At 44.0% G+C, this 20,282-nt stretch overlaps 1 protein-coding gene across 1 annotated transcript in view; it reads right to left on the reverse strand.

Moving 5' to 3' along the window:
- The window catches only part of LAMA5 (laminin subunit alpha 5), a 406,222-nt gene that overhangs the window by 374,004 nt on the left and 11,936 nt on the right, over positions 1-20,282 (reverse strand). Inside the window, exon 2 of the mRNA XM_085862975.1 lies at positions 6,207-6,359. Within this exon, the coding sequence (XP_085719101.1) occupies positions 6,207-6,359 (153 nt within the window). The remainder of the gene's footprint in view (positions 1-6,206; positions 6,360-20,282) is intronic.

A 20,282-nucleotide genomic window follows, 5' to 3' on the forward strand; every position in this document is an offset into this window, starting at 1 on the left:
TTCAAGCAGAGAGTGGTAGGCTCTTGACAGAGGAGTCTGAAGTGAAGGCCCGCTGGGCCGGTTACTTTGAGCGGTGTACCAGGCTGATCCCCCAGCTGTCGAATTGGACGTCAAGGGTGTTACAATCCCTGTTGCTGACCCTCGAATCAACTGTGGTCCACCTACGCTTGTGGAAACACGGGCTGCGGTGAACCAGTTGAAACGGGGCAAAGCTCCAGGGATCTGTGGCATCCATGCCGAACTTCTCAAGGCTGGTGGAAGTGCTGCACTCGTGTCATTGCATGCAGTTTTGTGCTCTGCCTGGAACACAGGCATCATCCCAACTGATTGGAAGAGGGGCCTTGTTGTCCCTCTCTGGAAAGGGAAGGGTGAGCGCCAAGACTGCAACAACTACCGAGGGGTGACGCTGCTCTCAGTGCCGGGCAAGGTCTTTGCTCGGATAATGATTGATCGGGTTCGCCACCATCTGCTTGAGCACCAGCGTCCAGAGCAGTCAGGCTTTACACCAAAGAGGTCAACGATTGACCGTATCCTTGCCCTTCGTGTCCTCACCGAACGCAGACGAGAGTTTCGGCAGGGGCTGCTTGCAGCCTATGTTGATCTCTGTAAAGCGTTCGACTCAGTGAATCGGGATGTCCTCTGGAGGATTCTTGGTCTTCGTGGGGTGCCACCAAAACTGATCGATCTGATGTCTGAACTCTACTCTGGTACTGAGAGTGCTGTGAAGTGTGGTGGTACCATCTCTGACTTATTTCCAGTTGTTACTGGAGTTCGACAGGGATGTGTACTTGCCCCCACACTTTTCAGCACTTGTATGGACTGGATTTTAGGGAGGATGTTGGAGAGATCAAGTTGCGGTGCATCGTTTGGGAATGTCAAGATCTCGGACCTTGATTTCGCAGATGATGCAGTCATCTTTGCGGAGACTTTAGACATCCTTTTGGGGGCCCTCAAGGTGCTGAATGAGGAGTCGGAGCCGCTGCGATTACGGGTTTCTTGGGTCAAAACTAAGATCCAGGCTTTCGGTGACATCTTGGATGCTGCTGTCCTGTCTGTGTCTGTTTGTGGTGAGGATGTTGAGGTCGTGGAGAGATTCACTTACCTTGGCAGTGATATTCATGTCTCTGCTGGCTGCGAGTCAGAGGTCAATAGATGTCTGTGTCGGGCCTGGGGAGTCATGGATTCACTGGATCATGGGGTGTGGCGCTGCCGGTACCTGTGCGGGAGGACGAAAGTCCGAGTCTTCAGGTCCTTGGTACTTCCAGTCTTGCTCTATGGGTGCGAGACTTGGACTCTGACCAAGGATCTGAGACGGAGACTTAATTCCTTTGGTACCAGGTCTCTTCGGAGAATCCTTGGCTATCGCTGGTCAGATTTTGTGTCCAACGAGCGGTTGCTGAGAGAGACTCGGATGAGATTTGTTACCTGCATAGTCCGTGAGCGTCAGTTGCGGCTGTATGGACATGTGGCTCGTTTTCCTGACGCTGATCCTGCTCGCCAGATTCTCTCAGCGAGGGAGTCTCATGAGTGGAGGAGGCCAGTGAGCCGACCACGTGCCTCATGGTTGCAGCAGGTTGACCATCATCTCAAGGAGATGGGGATGGGCCTGGCATCTGCCTGGGGGATAGCCAGACGGAGGCCCCTGGAGTACCGGCGGAAAGTGGACGCAGCGACGCGCTGTTCTGGCACATGCTCCCATACCTGACCTATATATATATATATATATATATATATATATATATATATATATATATATATATATATATATATATATATATATATATATATATATATATATATATATATATATATATATATATATACATATACACATATACATATCTTCTTCTTCTTCTTTCGGCTGCTCCCGTTAAGGGTCTCCACAGCGGATCATCCGTATGATCCGCATAGTGATTTGGCACATGTTTTACGCCGGATGCCCTTCCTGACGTAACCCTGGTCGCCTCTTACGACACAGGGATACATATGTATATATATATATATATATATATATATATATACATATATATATATATATATATATATATATGTATATATATATATATATATATATATATATATACATATAGTTATGAATTTTAGAATCTGGTCCGATTAATGCATCCACACATCCAGGTCCTCAGACAGTTATTTCCTTAAATGCATGTTCAGATTAGCCCCATCCCCATGTCTAATGGGATTTTAAATGTGATGTGTTGAGAAGGGTAAAGAATAGATCCCCTCTCTAATTGGAAGCTTTTTTCTTTACGACAGACACGTTTATGCACATATTTATTTCGTGAGTGCTGACGCCCGCCCTTTTTCGAGCGCACCGGTTGTCATGGTAATGGTACGCAAGTGGGGCAGGGTGAGCTTGGGCGAACTCTACACCCGCCAAGACAGGCCACATATATCAAAATAATTGGAGAGGTCCGTTAAAAAAGGAGAAAGTCAGCGCATGAGGGAAGAAGCAGAAAGCAAGCACGCAAGCAAGGAAGTGAGCGAGTGAGTGTGTGGGTGTATGACCAGCGCCAGAGACAATTCGTCCTTCCCAGTGCTTGAGCAAGCGAGTGTGTGGTGTGCATGTGGGTGTGGGTGTGAGCAGCGCCGACAATGAGTGAGGCATTGGTCGGTCACCAACGAGTGAGGCGTGGGTCAGTCACCAACGGACCGTGTGGGTCACTGGACGTCACCAGGTTCGTGACATGTGAGGAGCTGCCCGTGTCGCAGCAGCAGGGTCTGAACCCGTGACAGATGATCTCGGTGCCCCCCCCCTCCCAGGCATCGACTAGTGTTCAAGGCTATTGGCGAGTGGGTGCACGGCAAGGCTGGGTGCTGGCTACGGACAAGACATGCACACACACATTTCAGGATGTTTTCAGTTCACGGACGACTTCTCTCTGGTGAGCGAGACGACTCTTCTCCCCCCCCTTGAATGATCTGCTGGGTACCCTTGTCTGTGTTTAGTTGTAAGTCAACCCCCGATAACCATCTGCTCTCTGTCTCTTTCCTGTCACTTTGATTGATTTTGCCTGATTAACTATTAATTTTGATTGCTTTGTACTTTATTCATTTATTTACCTCAGGAAATAAAGAGTTCTTTTTATTTATTTATTTTATTATTAATAAATCATTTGTTGACTTCCAACCTGTCCGTGTTTGTCCTTTCCTTCAATTGGTCTAGCATGGTCCAAACCGAGATAGACTCGGAGGTAATTACCACAGATTTGACCAAAAATAGTCGGCAAGCACCAGCGGTTAAAACGCTCGGCCGCCCAAATTAAGATCTCATCAATATAAGATTGGTGCTTCGCCGAGGGCGCGCTCCCCACTCAGGTAGCCACGTGACTTCTGGTTAAACGGCATAATTAGACGGAAGACACTGGAACTCGTGGTTAACTGGGTGGCGTTCGTGGTTCTAAAACAACCCACCATACCACAACGTTAATTGTGAGCGGTGGCCCCAGGTCCGGCTCTTCCGGGGACAACCGGTGATTAATCCCCGAGTGACAAGCTGGTGTCTCGGTACCTGTGGCCACAACAATATATGTATATATATATATATATATATATATATATATATATATATATATATATATATATATATATATATATATATTGTTGTGGTTACCAAATTCGCAAACCACCATTCAGGTCCCTTAGGTGAGATATCTCGGTAAGTATATGTGTAGTTAGGCCCAAACCCATTGTCTAGAGGGAATAAATGTCATTCATGCATGCTGCGACTCTTCAGGATAGCCGTTTTTCTTTTACTATCTTTATTTTGGACCAACCGCCATTGTTACCACCGCCAACCGCGTCTCAACAGTCGTCACAACATCAACCACCCACCACAACGCCGCTTCACCACAACAGCCACGACCTTTCCCGTCACACCTCGCAACCGTCGCATCGCCACCGTTCTTGCGCCGCTTGTGGGTACCGGTATTGGACTCGTGCAGGGCGCGTGCCGAACAGCGTGTACAAAACCATGGATTTTCCGCTCCAAAAACGGATCAAAAACGACACACGCCCACTTTTGTGCCGTCCAATCGGTGAGCGAGGGGCGATTTGGCCCCGCCTCCAGGGCGTTGGAGGGCGGTCGCTATATGCAAATTCATGGATCAAAATGCATTCACGCCCACTTTTTCTCGGGCCAATGGGGAGCGAGGTGAAAGGTCGAAGGCAGGGGGTCAAAGGCGAAGCCACGGGGCTTATATAAGCGGCTGCGTTCGTCAGAAAAGGGTGGTTGGTCGTCGTCGTGTGCATTGGAGTCGGAGCGAAGAGGACGGAGCTGTGGAGAGGCGGCGAAGGCAGACGAGGGGGTGCTCGCGTCGTGCCGGGAGCTGCACACCAGGGAGGCCGACGGCGCGACCTGGTCGAGGTGGAGACGCTCGTCGCGGGACTCGAGACAGAGTAAAAATCCTCCTTTCCCCGAGCATCAGCAACCCCCTCCTGTTTCCCCCCGCGCTGAGATAGTGCGACCAAGGGGGCCCCTTTCCCACCCCCTACCGGACACTGTCCGCGAGGCCCGCGGAGTTGAGGCACCATCGCCGCTCCGCGTCTCATCACCAGACGGGTAGGCCCGACCCGGTCTCGGCCTCAGGCCCGCCTCATCCTTGAGGGTGTTCTTTTTCTTGGTTTTGGGTATGTGTTGTCGGCGCCGTTTGTGAAGTAGAATTGTATAAGTGTTGCCGTGTGCTCGGTAGTCGGATAGCTCTGCATTGTGTCTTCGCTTTTACATTTGCTTTTTGTGTAAAATTGCATTGTGTTTCTTTTCCTTCTATGTGCTTTTGGTGGAATTGTATATGTGTGCTTTCCGTTCATCGCGAATAAATGTGCTTTATGTTGAACTGCTTTCCCGCTTCGCTTCGTCATTTCTCTCATTGAATCCTCATCTTGCTTCACGTAAAGGGTTGGTAGTGGGCTGAATACGCCCGATAATTAATCGAACCGTCGAGGCCGACGATAACACCGCTCCGTTATCCCGATAGTACGGAACGGGTCGCTTAAGTGGCCCGTGTCCGAAGTCGACCTGCGGCGAGGTGCGATCGCCCGGTCTACCCTCCGTGTGGGTACTTAGGTAGGTCGAATTTGGCGAGCAACCCTATCCCACGCGGGGGCCGATTGGCTCGATCGCGGTGAGACCGAAAGGTCCACCCGTGACTGGTTCCCGGCGTTAGTCCGAGAGGGTCACGACTGGATTGTCCGTCCGGTGGGCGACGTGCCGCGATTCGAGTTACGTGGCCGTCAGCACGCCGGCGGGCGCGAATCCGTAACTATATATATATATATATATATATATATATATATATATATATATATATATATATATATATATATATATATATATATATATATATATATATATATATATATATACACACACACACACATATACATATATAAAGCGTTTTTCACCCAACCTCTCAATTTTAGAAATTAGGCCTATGTTGACCTTTTGTCAGATGGTGACCTCAAAAATAATTGGTGGTTGAATTCAGTGACCTGCTATGCAAACCCTCTTCAAATTTCACATCAATCAGATGGAAATTGACAATTTCAGAAATGTGGCCCATGTTGACCTTGCACAAATCCTCTTCCCATGACATGCAAATCCTCTTCAAATTTGAAGTGAATCAGATGAAAATTAAGGATTTTAGAAATTTGAAAAGGTTGTTGACCTTTGCCCTCAAAAATAAATCGGATTCTGTGGGACCACCACCTCCACCATTCGATGAAGTTTCGTGAAGATCGGTTTCAAATGGTGACGTGAAGGCGATTAAAGGTGAACGGACAGACAAACAAAAGGAAGGGATCAATATACTTGTCAAAAAAAAGTTTTTTGCCAAGACAAACAAACAGACAGACAGACAGACATGAAACATAACCTCCATCCACCTTCTGTGGAGGAGATAAAGATGGGAGGCGTTCCATCGGAGTCCATCGACATATTACAGACATGTACAAACATGATGAGATACCCCACCCCGATGTTCCCACTTTCCATACGTTGTTTTATGTATAGTTGGAGGCAATGTACACACTTTCAAACATTACAACATAAACTACTCTGCGTGGCATTTGAGCCACATGAGCACCATGTTTCATACCATGGGATCATGACCTGTTTTGATGTGCCATCAAGTATCGCATTCATCACAGCACCCACTACACACTCAACCAGTGGCAACACAAACACTCACCTGCCCGAGATCCAGCGTAACGTTCACCTCATTGTACTGGGGACCTCGTGAGAGAGGGGGACTCTGCCACCAGCGCTCCGTACCGTCCACGGCATACACGATCGGCCTGGCCTTGTCAGGAATGTTGGCATAACACGAGTCACAAAATTGTCCCTAGAAGCAAGAGGAACATTGGTGATATTACCATAAACGGTGAATGTTTTCAACGTAATGAACAACAATGGGATAAAATGTGCAATACGAACATCCATTAAATACCACATTCAAAGCTCTCCTTGGTTCGGCCTGTTCTCACATTTTAACTCCAGCTCGGGGATTGTGCATATTGGTTTATTGACATTACACACATATAGGCCCACAATGTGCTTCCTGTCAAGTACATTATTAACTATAATCCCATGATTACTTGTTACCACTATTACTGCAAGTATGATATTTTAATGAGCCCAATAATCCTGTCATCCTGTGATACAGTCATCGGAGGTAGATTGGCCCAAAGTTTTTAATGAACCAGCTGGCCAGGGTCCGACGTTCGACCAAATACAGGTAGGAATTTGAGATTCGTTCAGGTTGCTCCTGTCAACCCGTCCACTCTTCACAAAATAAACCGTAGGATTTTAAGCACCCACAAACCATGCTGGCAGATTTGGAGACCCGGCTTCACGTCCATCCGAGGACAGTGCACTTTGCGATTCAAAACCCAACCTGCCAATTGCCAATTTGACGGTTTGTCGTCGGGTCGTGAATTGAACCCTGACTATACACCTCAAAGGTTAAACTCAAAGTATCTCACAGGTGCAAAATCCTGTTAAACTCCCAAGTATGCCACCTCTGCACAATCCTGTTTGACTCCCAAATATGTTACACCTGCACAATCCTGTTTAACTCCCAAGTATGTTACCCTGCACAATCCTGTTGGACTCCCAAGTATGTATGCTACCCCTGCACAATCCTGTTAAACTCCCAACTATGCCACCTCTGCACAATCCTTCGACACGCAAGTATGCTACCCCTGCACAATCCTGTTGGACTCACGCCTGGTGTGGAATCACCTTCTCAACAGGTTAGAGCTTCAACAATGATGTCTGATGCACTACGTTAGACTATGTTTTAAACATGCACAGATTATATCGGTTTGGGATACAAACAGCTCGAATAGTGATCTATCCATGAAATATGGACAGAAATATCAAATTTTGGTACAGTTACAACAAACAGAGTCTTTCTTGTATGATGGACAGCAAACTGCCTGACTGCCAAAAGCATGAAGAATGCAGGCTCATGGGAAAAGCAAAAGTTTAAGGTTGAAAAACAAGCAAACATCAAACGCTCATGGAAATGCCTTCGATGTACAGTCATCATGTGCATGACGAAGACATTGCATGATGATGAAGAAATCAACATGGTGTATGGGATTTGATCCTGGGATCGCAGCATCGTGACACACGTGGTCAGATGGAAACAACAAACAGGCCAATCCGAAGCATTGTGATCGAATATTAAAGGCTCGATAAATGTCAGGTCCAATGAAGTACAAATTAATTTATAAAGACACAAAACAAAATGGGCACACAGCACACAGCACAGGAAAAACTATCAAAGTGAAACTGGAATGTGACAGTTATAGAAGAACCTCACGAGGAAATTCAGGAACAAACAGGTGGATTCACTCCAGAAACACTGAATGTGTCATCACAAAACACTCGTCTGGTAGATGAGATTCTTGTGCAATGGGCACAAGTTCAACGGTGCGGCATTTTCACAAACAATCATACTCCTTGGTACAATTTCACGAAGAACACGACACCCGATGGAGATCCGAGCAAACAATTCAAAAAAATACCAATAATCACTGGATTACCCGATGGAGATCCGAGCAAACAATTCAAAAAATACCAATAATCACTGGATTACTACCAAACAATGGGCAGGTGAGTCACGATGTAACGGGTGGATTTGGGACAGTGTAATATAATATATTATTATATAATATGTGGATATGAGACAGTGTAATATCATATGTGAATATAAGACAGGATAATATAATATAGTATAATATGTGTATATAAGATGGTATAATATGTGAATATAAGACTATAATATCACAGAATATGTGGATATGAGACAGTATAATACAATATAATCTTCTTCTTCTTCTTCTTCTTCTTCTTCTTTCGGCTGCTCCCGTTAGGGGTCGCCACAGCGTATCGTCCGTATGATCCGCATAGTGATTTGGCACATGTTTTACGCCGGATGCCCTTCCTGACGCAACCCTAGTCGCCTCTTACGACACAGGGATATGGCACACCTGTTCCAACCGGGGCATACACCGGCCCAGTACACTGGTACTCACTTCGCCGACCTCGGAAGGATGACAGGCTGAGTCAACCTCCTGGAGTGTATTAATTCAAGTGGCCAACGGGGCTTGAACTCAGGACCTTTTGGATCCCAAGCCGCTACCCTAACCACGACGCCAACACCAGGCTATGTGGATATAAGACTATAATATAATATAAAATGTGGATGTAAAGGCCCAGTCACACCTTGACGTTTTACCCAGCTTATGCCGATTTTTGGAAAATTTGTGTAAAACGCTGGTACACGTCGAATACGTTATGGGTACGTTTTGTATATGTTAAGACCACGCTGAAAAACACTGCCATAAGTGGTAGTACGCTGGCTTTAAACGATGAACTTTTGGGTTTTCCTCAAATTTTTTCATGCTTGAAATTTTACGACGTATGCCGGCGTATGACTCACACGTTCCGCTACGCTGGCCATAAGTTGTCGGCACGTTATGCGATCGTTGACACACGTTGATAACACGTTACTTGTAAGTTACTCATAAGTCGAAACACGTCGAGGTAATGTTTAGCGTATCCGAAACTTATTTTTAACCAATGAGTAACGTTTTGTAAGCACGCTACACGAACGTTGTTCACACTTTGCAACACGTTACTTGAATGTAAAACTACTACGACTACTACTACTACCAACATCGACATCACTAAATTCTCTCGAATGACTACCAGTACTACTAATAACATCGACATCATTAAATTCTCTCGAACTACTACTACTACTACTACCAACATTAACATCACTAAATTCTCTCGAACTGCTACTACTACTACTACTACTACTACTACTACTACTACCACCACCACCATCGACATCACTAAATTATCTCGAACTACTACAACTGCTTCTACTACTACTACTACTACTAACATCGACATCACAAATTCTCTCGAACTACGACTGCTATTACTACTACTAACATCGACATCACTAAATTCTCTCGAACTACTACTACTACCAACATCGACATCACTAAATTCTCTCGAACTACTACTACTGCAACTACTACTGCTACTACTACTACTAATACTACTACTGCCAACATCATCACTAAATTCTCTCGACTACTACTACTACTAACATCGACATCACTAAATTCTCTCGAACTACTACTAATAACATCGACATCACTAAATTCTCTCGAACTACTACTGCTGCTACTGCCACTGATACTGACATTGACATCTGCTCAACATGGAGTCTGGAACACTGACGGGTTCCTCTTGTGAAGCCCATTTGTATATACCAATTCCCCTAAACGCTGCCAAATCGCCATTATACGGTAGCTGTAAGTTAGAAACACGTTCAGCAAGTTCTGTGGTCGTCCGGAAGACGTCAATCAAATTCGTCTAGATACGCCAATGTGCGTTTGAGATACGTTACACATAGGTTCAAAGCACGCTACTCATAGGTTCAAAGCACGCTACTAATAGGTTCAAAGCACGTTACTCGTAGGTTAAAAATTAAGTTTCGGGTATGGTAAACATTACCTCGACGTGTTTCGACTTATGAGTAACTTACAAGTAATGTGTGGCCGACGTGTGTAAACGATTGCGGAGCGTGCTGAGAACTTATACCAGCGTATGCGGAACTTGTGAGCCATACGTCGAGTACGTCGTAAAATTTTCAGCATGCTTGAAATTTCACGACGTACTAGACGTACCACGTAATATGCCAGCGTACTTCATTGTTTTTCATCGTGCTCCTAACGTACACAACTTACCCATACCGTATTCGACGTGTCCCAGCGTTTTAGACACATTTTTCATTGGTCGGCATACGCTGGCTAAATCGTCAAGGTGTGACTGCGATGTTGACACTTCCAATTTTCAGGCGGTTATGATTTAAATCGGCGTGCGGCCAGGTTTTTAACAGAGAACGCCACGAGTTCGTCGGCGATACGTGCAGCGCACTATGACTAAGTTAAACTATCGTTGGGCATAGGTTGTGAACGCCTACAACTGGCTAAGCATTCGTTGGTATAAGTTATCTTTAACACAACGAAACGTTCTGTGCCCGTTACTAATACGTCATGCATACGACCAACACGTTATGAATACGACCAAAACTTTAAAAAAAAAAAAACTCAAAACTTCAGCGTACGCCAACGTTTTACGTGCATTTTTATACGTTGCCATTCCTGGCTAAAAGGTCAATGTGTGACTGGGCCTTAAGGCAGTATAATATAACATGTGGATATATGATGGTACAATATAATATGTGGATATAAGACTATAACATAATATAAAGGCCCGGTCACACCTTGACGTTTTAGCCAGCGATGGCAACGTGTTAAAATTTATGTAAAACGCTGGCTTACGTTGAACTTTTGATGTTTTTTTTTAAAGATTCGGACGTATTCATAGCGACTTGGTCTTATGTGTAACGCATTGGTAACTACACAGAACGTTTCGTTGTGTTATAGATAACTTATACCAACGAATGCTGAACTTGTTGTCGGCCTACACAACCGATGCCCAACGATAGTCTAACTCAGGCATAGCGCGTTGCACGCATCGCCGACGATGTCGTGACGTAGCCTATTAAAAGGCTGACGCACAACGATTCGAATCATAACTGCCGTAGAAATGGAAGGGTCAAAATCGCGGTCACACCTTGGCGATCTTGCCAGCGTATGCCGACGTAACAAAAAGTGTGTCTAAAATGTTGGGGCACGTCGAATACGGTATGGGTAAGTTTGGTATACGTGAGTACAACGCTAAATACGCTATCATAAGTCGTAGTAAGTAGAGTACGTCAAGAAATTTTGAACATGTTCAAAATTTTACGACGTACTCGGCGTATGACACACGTTCCGCATGCGATGGGGATAAGTTTTACACACGATATGTGGACGCTTACACACGTCCACAAACGCTACTTATAAGCTACTCATAAGTCGAAACACGTCGCGGTAATGTCTTTTTTACGCGAAACTTATTTCTAACTTATGTTTGACGTGCTTTGAACCAATTCTTTACGTAGTCCCAACACACATCGACGTATGTAGATGTATTCCAATGACGTCTTCCGGTCGACAAAAAAAAAAATGAATGTGTTTCTAGCTTACAACTGCCATATAAAGACGTGTTCCCAGCGGTTTTGGGAATTGGTATATAAAAATGGTGTTCATAAAAGGGGAACCCAACAGTGTTTTCGAGTCCTTTTTGAGTCGATGTCCATGTCAGCAGTAACAGTATCAGTATCAGTATCAGTGTTAGTATGAGTATTAGTAGTAGTTTGTTCATGTTGGCAGTAGTAGGTGGGTGTGAGGGGGAGGGTGTGGGTTATGATGGATCGTCCTTGCGTCCGCGTGTCCATGGGTAGGTTCATAGGCTGCCACTCAACGATTTAAATGGCTGCATCTCCACTATTGAAAGTAGACGCTTGCGCTCAACAATTGGATTTTTTTTACACTCAACGACTTTGAAATGGCACCACTCAGCTAGTTTCATTGTTTACAATGAACGATTTAAATTGCTGTCACTCGCCTTTGTTTTTTGTTTTTGTTTTTGTTTGTTTTTTTTGACGCTGGGGTTTGGAAATTTGAAGCGTTTCTTCTTAACGTGTTAAAATGCTCAAACTCGACTATTTTAAATAGATGCTGCCGATGGACAATTGGAATCATAGCCAAGCTCGACATCGAAGTGTGAACATCCTCGTCATGCCGAAGAAAAGTTTGAAGAATGCTGCAAATAAGTGTCCTGGCCGTGGACGCTGACGCAAGGACGATCCATTATACTGACGTCTTTCAGCCTATGAGTAACTTAAAAGTAACGTCTGTCGACGTGTGGCAACGATCGCGTAACGTGCCAACAACACATTAATCATAGGTAGGAAATAAGTTTCGGGTACGCTAAACATTACCTCGGCGTGTCTCAACTTATGATTAACTTACAAGTAGCATGTGTTGACGTCTATCAACGATCGCAGACCGTGCCTACAACTTGTGGCCAGCGTAGCGGAACGTGTGAGTCATACGCCGGCATACGTCGTGAAATTTCAAGCATGAAAAAATTTGAGGACAACCGAAAAGTACAATGTTTAAAGCCAACGTACAACGACTTATGGCAACGTACTACGACGTATGCCAGCGTGCTCTTAATGTTATCAAAACTTACCCATAACGTATTCAACGTTTGCCAGCGTTTTAGAAAAAAAATTCAAAAATCGGCATACGTTGGCTAAAACGTCAAGGTGTGACCGGGCCTTAAAATGTGGATATTAGACAGTATAATATAACATGTGGGTATAAGACTGTATAATATAGTATAATATGATATAAAATGGGGATACAAGACAGTATAATATAATATCATATAATATGTGGAGATATGATGGTACAATATAATATGTGGATATAAGACTATAATATAATATAAAATGTGGATATAAGACAGCACAATGTAATATAAAATGTGGACATCTTCTTTTTCTTTCAGCTGCTCCCGTTCGGGGTCGCCACAGCGAATCATTTGATCCGCATAATGATTCGGCACATGTTTTACACCGGATGCCCTTCCTGACGCAACCCTGGTTGCCTCTTACAACACAGGGATATGGTACACCTATTTTAACCGGGGTATACACCGGCCCAGTACACTGGTACTCATTTCGCCGACCTCGGAAGGATGACAGGCTGAGTCAACCCCCTGGTGTATTAATTCAGTGTCCCAACGGGGCTTGAACTCAGGACCTTTGGATCCCAAGCCGCTGCTCTAACCACTGCGCCAACACCAGGCTATATAAAATGTGGACATACGACAGTATAATATAACATCACATAATATATGGATATATGATGGTACAATATAATATGTGGATGTAAGACAGTATAACATCGGATAATATAATATAGTATCAAATGTGGATACAAGACAGGATTATGGAATATAAAATGTGGATATAAGGCCGTGTAATATAATATCATATAATATGTGGATATATGATGGTACAATATAATATGTGGATATAAGACAATAATATAATATAAAATGTGGATGTAAGACAGTATAATATAGAATAACATAATATAATATCAAATGTGGATATAGGACAGTATAACATAATATACAATGTGGATGTAAGACAGTATAATGTAATATAAAATGTGGATATGTGACAGTATAATATCGTATAATATAATATGTGGATATGAGACAGTATAATGTAATATAAAATGTGGATATGACAGTAAAATGTAATATAAAATGTGGATATACGACAGTATAATATAGTAGAATATGATATAATATAACATAATATGTGGATATAAGACAGTATAATATAATATAATATGTGGATATAAGACTGTACAATGACCACTAGGCCGGGCAGGTAGAGCACATCAGGTGAGAAGGGGGAATGAACTTCCTTTTACTTCCTCCATGATGGAACGAACAAGTTTCCTCGTAGAAATAAGGAAATTTTTATCCCTCCGATACTATGCCCAAAACATGCTTAGGTTGTCATGGCAATGCAAACAGATCAATGTTAAAAAGTGCCCGGATCTTTTTGTAAAAAGAATAAATCTCAGACTGCGATGGAAAATATGAACACATCGTCACCAATAATGGACACAAACCACTCGGTTTATCAAAGACCTAAGGAAGAAAGGAAATGTGAAAACTGAACCACTTCCCAAAGGAGCTCGACTATTCCTGCCTCAAGTTTCCCACACAAAGTGGGCCCAAAATGGTTACAAATTAGGATCCCCAAACTTGGTGCGAAGAGAGAAAGCACGAATATAAAAATAGATACTTTACATTTCCACAACATCACCATGATACAACGGCTCTGTCAATGGATTTGAGCATATGTCCATCCAAACATGAACACACACACACACACACACACACACACACACACACACACACACACACACACACACACACACACACACACACACACACACACACACACACACACACACACACTATGCTGTGATGTGATGGCTCTGTCCATGGATTCAAGCATGTGTCCATCCAAATACGAACCGGTAAACATGATGCAATGCACACACTTTCTGAGCCGTGAAGGAGTGAAGTCCAGCACGACGCCCTCAGTGTGATCATGGTGAGCTCATGAGCAGCAACATTCACTTGGTCCATGGGTGGAACAACAGTGTAGTGTGTTCGTACAGTTGTGCCGGTCATTGTGTGCCCACACAATGACCGGCACAACTGTACGAGCACACCACACACGCTTATGCACCACCACGCTTATGTACATGTGTTGTTAAAGATCCACTCACTCCCCACTCCGGAACATTCACAATGAAACCCCAAGTGGTTCTTTTGGCAATTTTCCGACCAGTCACTGGCTTTGACACCAAAACAAGTTTAATTATGGACCCGAGGCATCAGAAAGCTACATCTGTCGAACAATCAATTTCAAATGGACCGCCTCGCCACCATGAGAGCATTCAGATTGCATCAGGTGCTCCAACAAGTTTGAATCGTTGCTCCCAGCTTGCTGGCTTGATGACGGAAGATGCTCATTGCATTTTTGCCCTCTCCATCCCTACTCCGTTTAGAATTGTGTGCAGGCGTAGGTATGGGCAACTTGCTTGTAAAACTAAACTCTGGCACCGTAAGGAAATTTGTTCTGCAGATCAATCACATCAAGCACCTCCTGTTGTCGTGATAGAAAAAGAAGAGTTGTTGAAAAACGGAATCTATTAATTACATACGCCTTCTCACAACACCTCCCTGACACGCACCCCAATTCCCATTCCAGTCCTCATTCCTGTGCACCTGCTCTGCCATTCTCTCCGTTCCTCGAACTGCTCCAACACTTACCCCATGCATTTATCGTGCATCACCAGGCGATGTTCGGACATCTCGGTATGTCCGATTCACCTTGATTCCACACAACTCTGCAGATTCACCTTGATTCCACAACTGCTCGATCATACGGATTGACAAAGTCTGCTATTGTGATCGAATGGACGTCACAGATCGTTATGGGTTATTTGTACATCACATCATCCTGTAATCTCTGCACATGGCAACCATTGATTACTCTACCTTGTGATATGAAACCTCTCCTCTTACCTGCTCCTCGAGGCTGTTCAGACCATATTTGGCAAAAAATCTCTTTGGCACTTAGAAAACCCACAAGATGCAGACTTCAATAAGAACTTGCTGAAGATGATTGGTCAAACGGTCTAGCTTCAAATATGCTCTTTGATCCACCATGACATCCGCTCAAAAACATCGACTACTCTTAGAACTTATTCAACAACAGACATTAGTCTTCTTCACAAGTTTTCTGTCCATCATCTTGAGCATGGTACATCGATGCATTTGGTGAAGCCATCGCAATAAAACAACTCACACCTTCCTCGCGAAAGGCAAACCCCAGTGACGGAAAGCTGGATTCTCTCCGCACAGCTCGGAACCTTTGTGTATCTGTCGTGCAAAGAAGCAACATCAGGCTCTCCTGCGATCCAACGTCTCCATCCTCTCACCATCCTCCAAAACCTGGTGGGAGTTGCTCAGGCCTGTGTCTGGTACACATTCCACCTCCATTCGTTCACTCCGATCGGATGTGGTCATGCGAGACACCGCTCACATAAAAGCATAGTTCTTGAATTCCATCTTCACTCAAGAGGCCAAGGTTTCAAATGGTCCCTTCCTGCACCCACACTTTCCACTTTTACTGAATGTTCCAGACAGCGTGTGAACTTCTACGCTACCATAAAGGAGAACCTTTTGTGACCAAGCCCAATACCTCTTCTGCAACTGGTACAGATGGGCATGAGTGCTCCAATCTTCAGGAACTGTGCTTCAGTCCTATCATTCTCTTTCTCGTCTCTTCTTTCACAAGTTCTTCTTGGATGGGCAATTTCCTCCATATTGGAAAGTGACAAACATCACTTCCATTGATAAGAGAAATTCCAAAACCGATTCCCTCAACTGCAGACCTATCAGCCTTCTCCCCATCACAAGTCAAGTAATGACGTCCATCATTGCAGCCGACTTCATACACTACTATTCTCTATCTCGTTAATATCTGACCCAGCCATTCCACAGACCTACATTCATCTTTATCTATATCAATGATCTATCTGATCCTCTTCAAAAGCAACTTTACCATTTGGTCAACAACTCCACCCCAATGCAGATACATCAAACATGTGAAAGGCCAGACAAAGCTGACTCCCTTTCGTCGAACCTGGACAACATCAGCCACTGGTCAGCGACTTGAAACATGACTTTCGGTGCAGGTAAGGCACATGCTCTCACACTTTTTCTCCTCAACAATCGACAATCAAACTATCCAATCCACTGATATGGGCAGCCACTGGAAGAGGCCCAGTTGGTGCAATCTTTGGTCTCACTATCCACCATAATTTTCATGGGCACAGTGTCGCCACCCTGGAACCCATGAGGGAGGAAGGGGGACACATCACAATCCTGAAACCCCAGAGCAGAGGATGAGTGTGGTACCATTGCCCCAGAACGTGTGTGTGTGTGTGTGTGTGTGTGTGTGTGTGTGTGTGTGTGTGTGTGTGTGTGTGTGTGTGTGTGTGTGTGTGTGTGTGTGTGTGTGTGTGTGTGTGTGTGTGTGTGTGTGTGTGGGGGGGGGGAGGGGGAGGGGGAGGGGTACAGTACCCATTAATATCAGAGTTTGGCGAACTTAATGATGGGTGCCATGTTGTTATCCAACTGTTCGTGTGCAGTGCAGAATTAATCAAGTACAATTGAAGCAACCCTTTGAGACCTGCAGACCATTTAGATCCCATAGATTCTTTAAACCTTTACAAACCTGTGACTTCAGACCCTTCAGACATTCAGACCCTTTGCAGATCTTTGTCATTTAGACCCTCAGGCCTGAGACATTTTAGGCTCCTTCAAGCTTTAACTTTAAACCCTTCAGACCTTATTAGATCCCCTTAGACCCTCAAATCCCAATTAGACCCTCAAACCCTAAAGACCTACAAGACTATTTGTACTCTTTAATCCCTGAAGACCCCCCCAAGACACATTTGACCCTCAAGATCCCATGAGACCCAAAAGATATGAAAGACACTTTCGACCATTTAACGCCTAAAGACCCTTAACACCCTCAACAAGCAAAAGCCATTCCAAGCAAAAAAAAGTGAGAATAAGTTGATTATTCTGATACTGAAAATATGATTTCACGAGAGAGTTCATAGAACACCTTACCCCACTCACTCTGAGATTAAATCTATATACTATCGGCCCACGCTGCTCACAGGGAGATACGTTCCAGGAAAATGCCGCGAATAGCGAATCCCCAAATAGTGGGGCATTGTTTCAATGGAAAAAAAGGGGACATTGGTTCCCGGTGGTTCGTGAATCATGAGGGAAAATAAAAAATCCTGTGAAAAACCCCGAAAAAGCCCACCAAAAACCATGAATACGCACACAAAATAAAATTTTTAAAAACCAAAACGCCCACGAATAATCGCAGAAAGGTGAAAAACTGCAAATATGCGAAGCACAGGGCCACGAATGTCAAAGCAGGTTGTATTTTATAAACTGCCAACATGCAGGGTCCACGAACAGCAAATCTGAAAATAGTGGGGTCCGACAGTATACTGGGCATCTGTGCAGTGTCTGTGTTGCATGTCACGTGTTGTCACTGAACTACTCCCTCAAACGTTTGTGAAATCATACCAAACTTCCAGGCTGCATCAACCTCTCCCATGTGTATGTCCTAAGGGTATATGTTTTGAAATTTTTTCCAAAAAAAAATTTTTTATAACATACATCTTCAACTTCAATTCCTAATAAAAATGTATTATCACGAATATTCCAAATTAATTTGTACATTATATGTTTGAATTATGCTTGGTGTACATCATGACAACGCAGCAACTCGTGTACTTATCCTCAGTTAAAACAAGCAGGTCTCTATGGTGATGTGTGGTGAGGTATTTTGAATTGCACAGTGGGAAACATAACCCCGTTATATCTTTGACAATCTTGACTTATGCCAGGACAGGTGACACACACACACACACACACACACACACACACACACACACACACACACACACACACACACACACACACACACACACACACACACACACACACACACACACACACACACACACACACACACACACACACACACACTTTACATGAATGATTTAAAACTCTCTGCACCAAACAACAAAACATTGACAGAACAACTGAAATCAGTGAAACGGTAACCCAACTGACGTCATCCAAATGGAATTTGGCTGAGCTAAGTGTGCCAAGTGCACATTCGGACAACATAAATACCCACCGAGATATCACAATACAGGAGCAACAATCAAGCGTCTCACAAATACCTTGGAGGTAGAAGAGGGTCACCAGATACATCATTAAAAAAAAAAATGCATAAAACAATTGCCAAAGAATACCTGCATAGTACGAGGCTGATCCGAAAAACGAACCTATATATCTATCGATATCTCTATTATCTCTCCCTTTCTCTCCCTATCTCTCTCTCCCTCTTCCCATGAAACAAAATCAACGCCATAAACCCAACTAGCAGTACCAGTGTTCCAGTACAGCTGCGGAATAGTAAACTGGCCACAAGTCAGAAAACGAGATATCAGAACAAGGAAACTCCTCACTATCCATAAAATGTTCTTCAAAAATCGAGTCAACCCGAGAATGAACCTGCCGAGGAAAGGAGGAGGTGGCGGCCTGATGGAACTCAATCAAGCGCACAGAGCGACGACTGTAGGATTAGCAGAGTATGTGAAAAGTTCAACAGATTACCAAATACAAGTTGTACACAAGCATGAACACAACGAGCCAGAAAAGGTATCTCTCACTCACCTTACAAAAAAACTTCCAAAAACAGGTGTGAATCGAAGATGTCATGCACAAACCTGAAACAGCAACAAATGCAGCCCCAACGATTGCAAAAAAGAATTATTTTTTAAATACAAGATGAAGTACCAGCAGATATACACCAACAACTGGGAGAAAGACAAAAGAGCAGGGAAATATTAAAATAGTGTTCGACAGATGAGGAATCGACAAAGAAGGATCACTGGAACGGCAAAGAAGAAGTCAGCTCAATTGGGACGGAGAACAAATCATTACAAATGCCCAACACTAAGGGCACGACACAAATTGTTTTTTAAAAAAATGTCAGGACTGAGCGAATCAAACGAGTGTAGGTTCTGCAATGAAAGCACGAGCCACGTCCTATCGAGATGTAAAAATCTCATGTCAGAACAGCTGTACACACAGAGGTACAACAAGGTATGTAGAGTAATCCACCAGCACATCTGTACAAATTTCAACATCCCAGTTCCACAAAACTCATGGAAACACGAACCAAAAACAATCATTGAAAACGAAATAATGATCACGTACGACCTGATGATCCCATTGAGTATGAAAAAAGAAAACAAAGCACTGCGACCCGACACAGGACTCGGATACAAAATCTCCGTCCACCTATGGTGGTGGAGGTAATAATAAAACAAAAGGAAGGCTGACGGGATGGCTTTGAGGTGTGCACACTCGCCTTGAGGCAGGCTGTCTAGCCAGGGTTGGAATCCTGACATGGCTATAAAATGTCATCCCGGTGTTTCACAGGCAGCTTGGTTATTGCATGTGTGTGCCATTCCCAGTGGATGTTAAACTAGGTGTCCAACCTGCCAGCATTCGTTGGTGGATGTTAAAGATCCCATGTAGTGCTTCACTCTGCATAACCCAAAATTGTCGTCCACAC

Source organism: Eptatretus burgeri, chromosome 17 (genome assembly GCF_056783735.1).
Source record: "Eptatretus burgeri isolate ZD-2024b chromosome 17, Ebu_testis_v1, whole genome shotgun sequence".
NCBI lineage: Eukaryota > Metazoa > Chordata > Myxini > Myxiniformes > Myxinidae > Eptatretus > Eptatretus burgeri.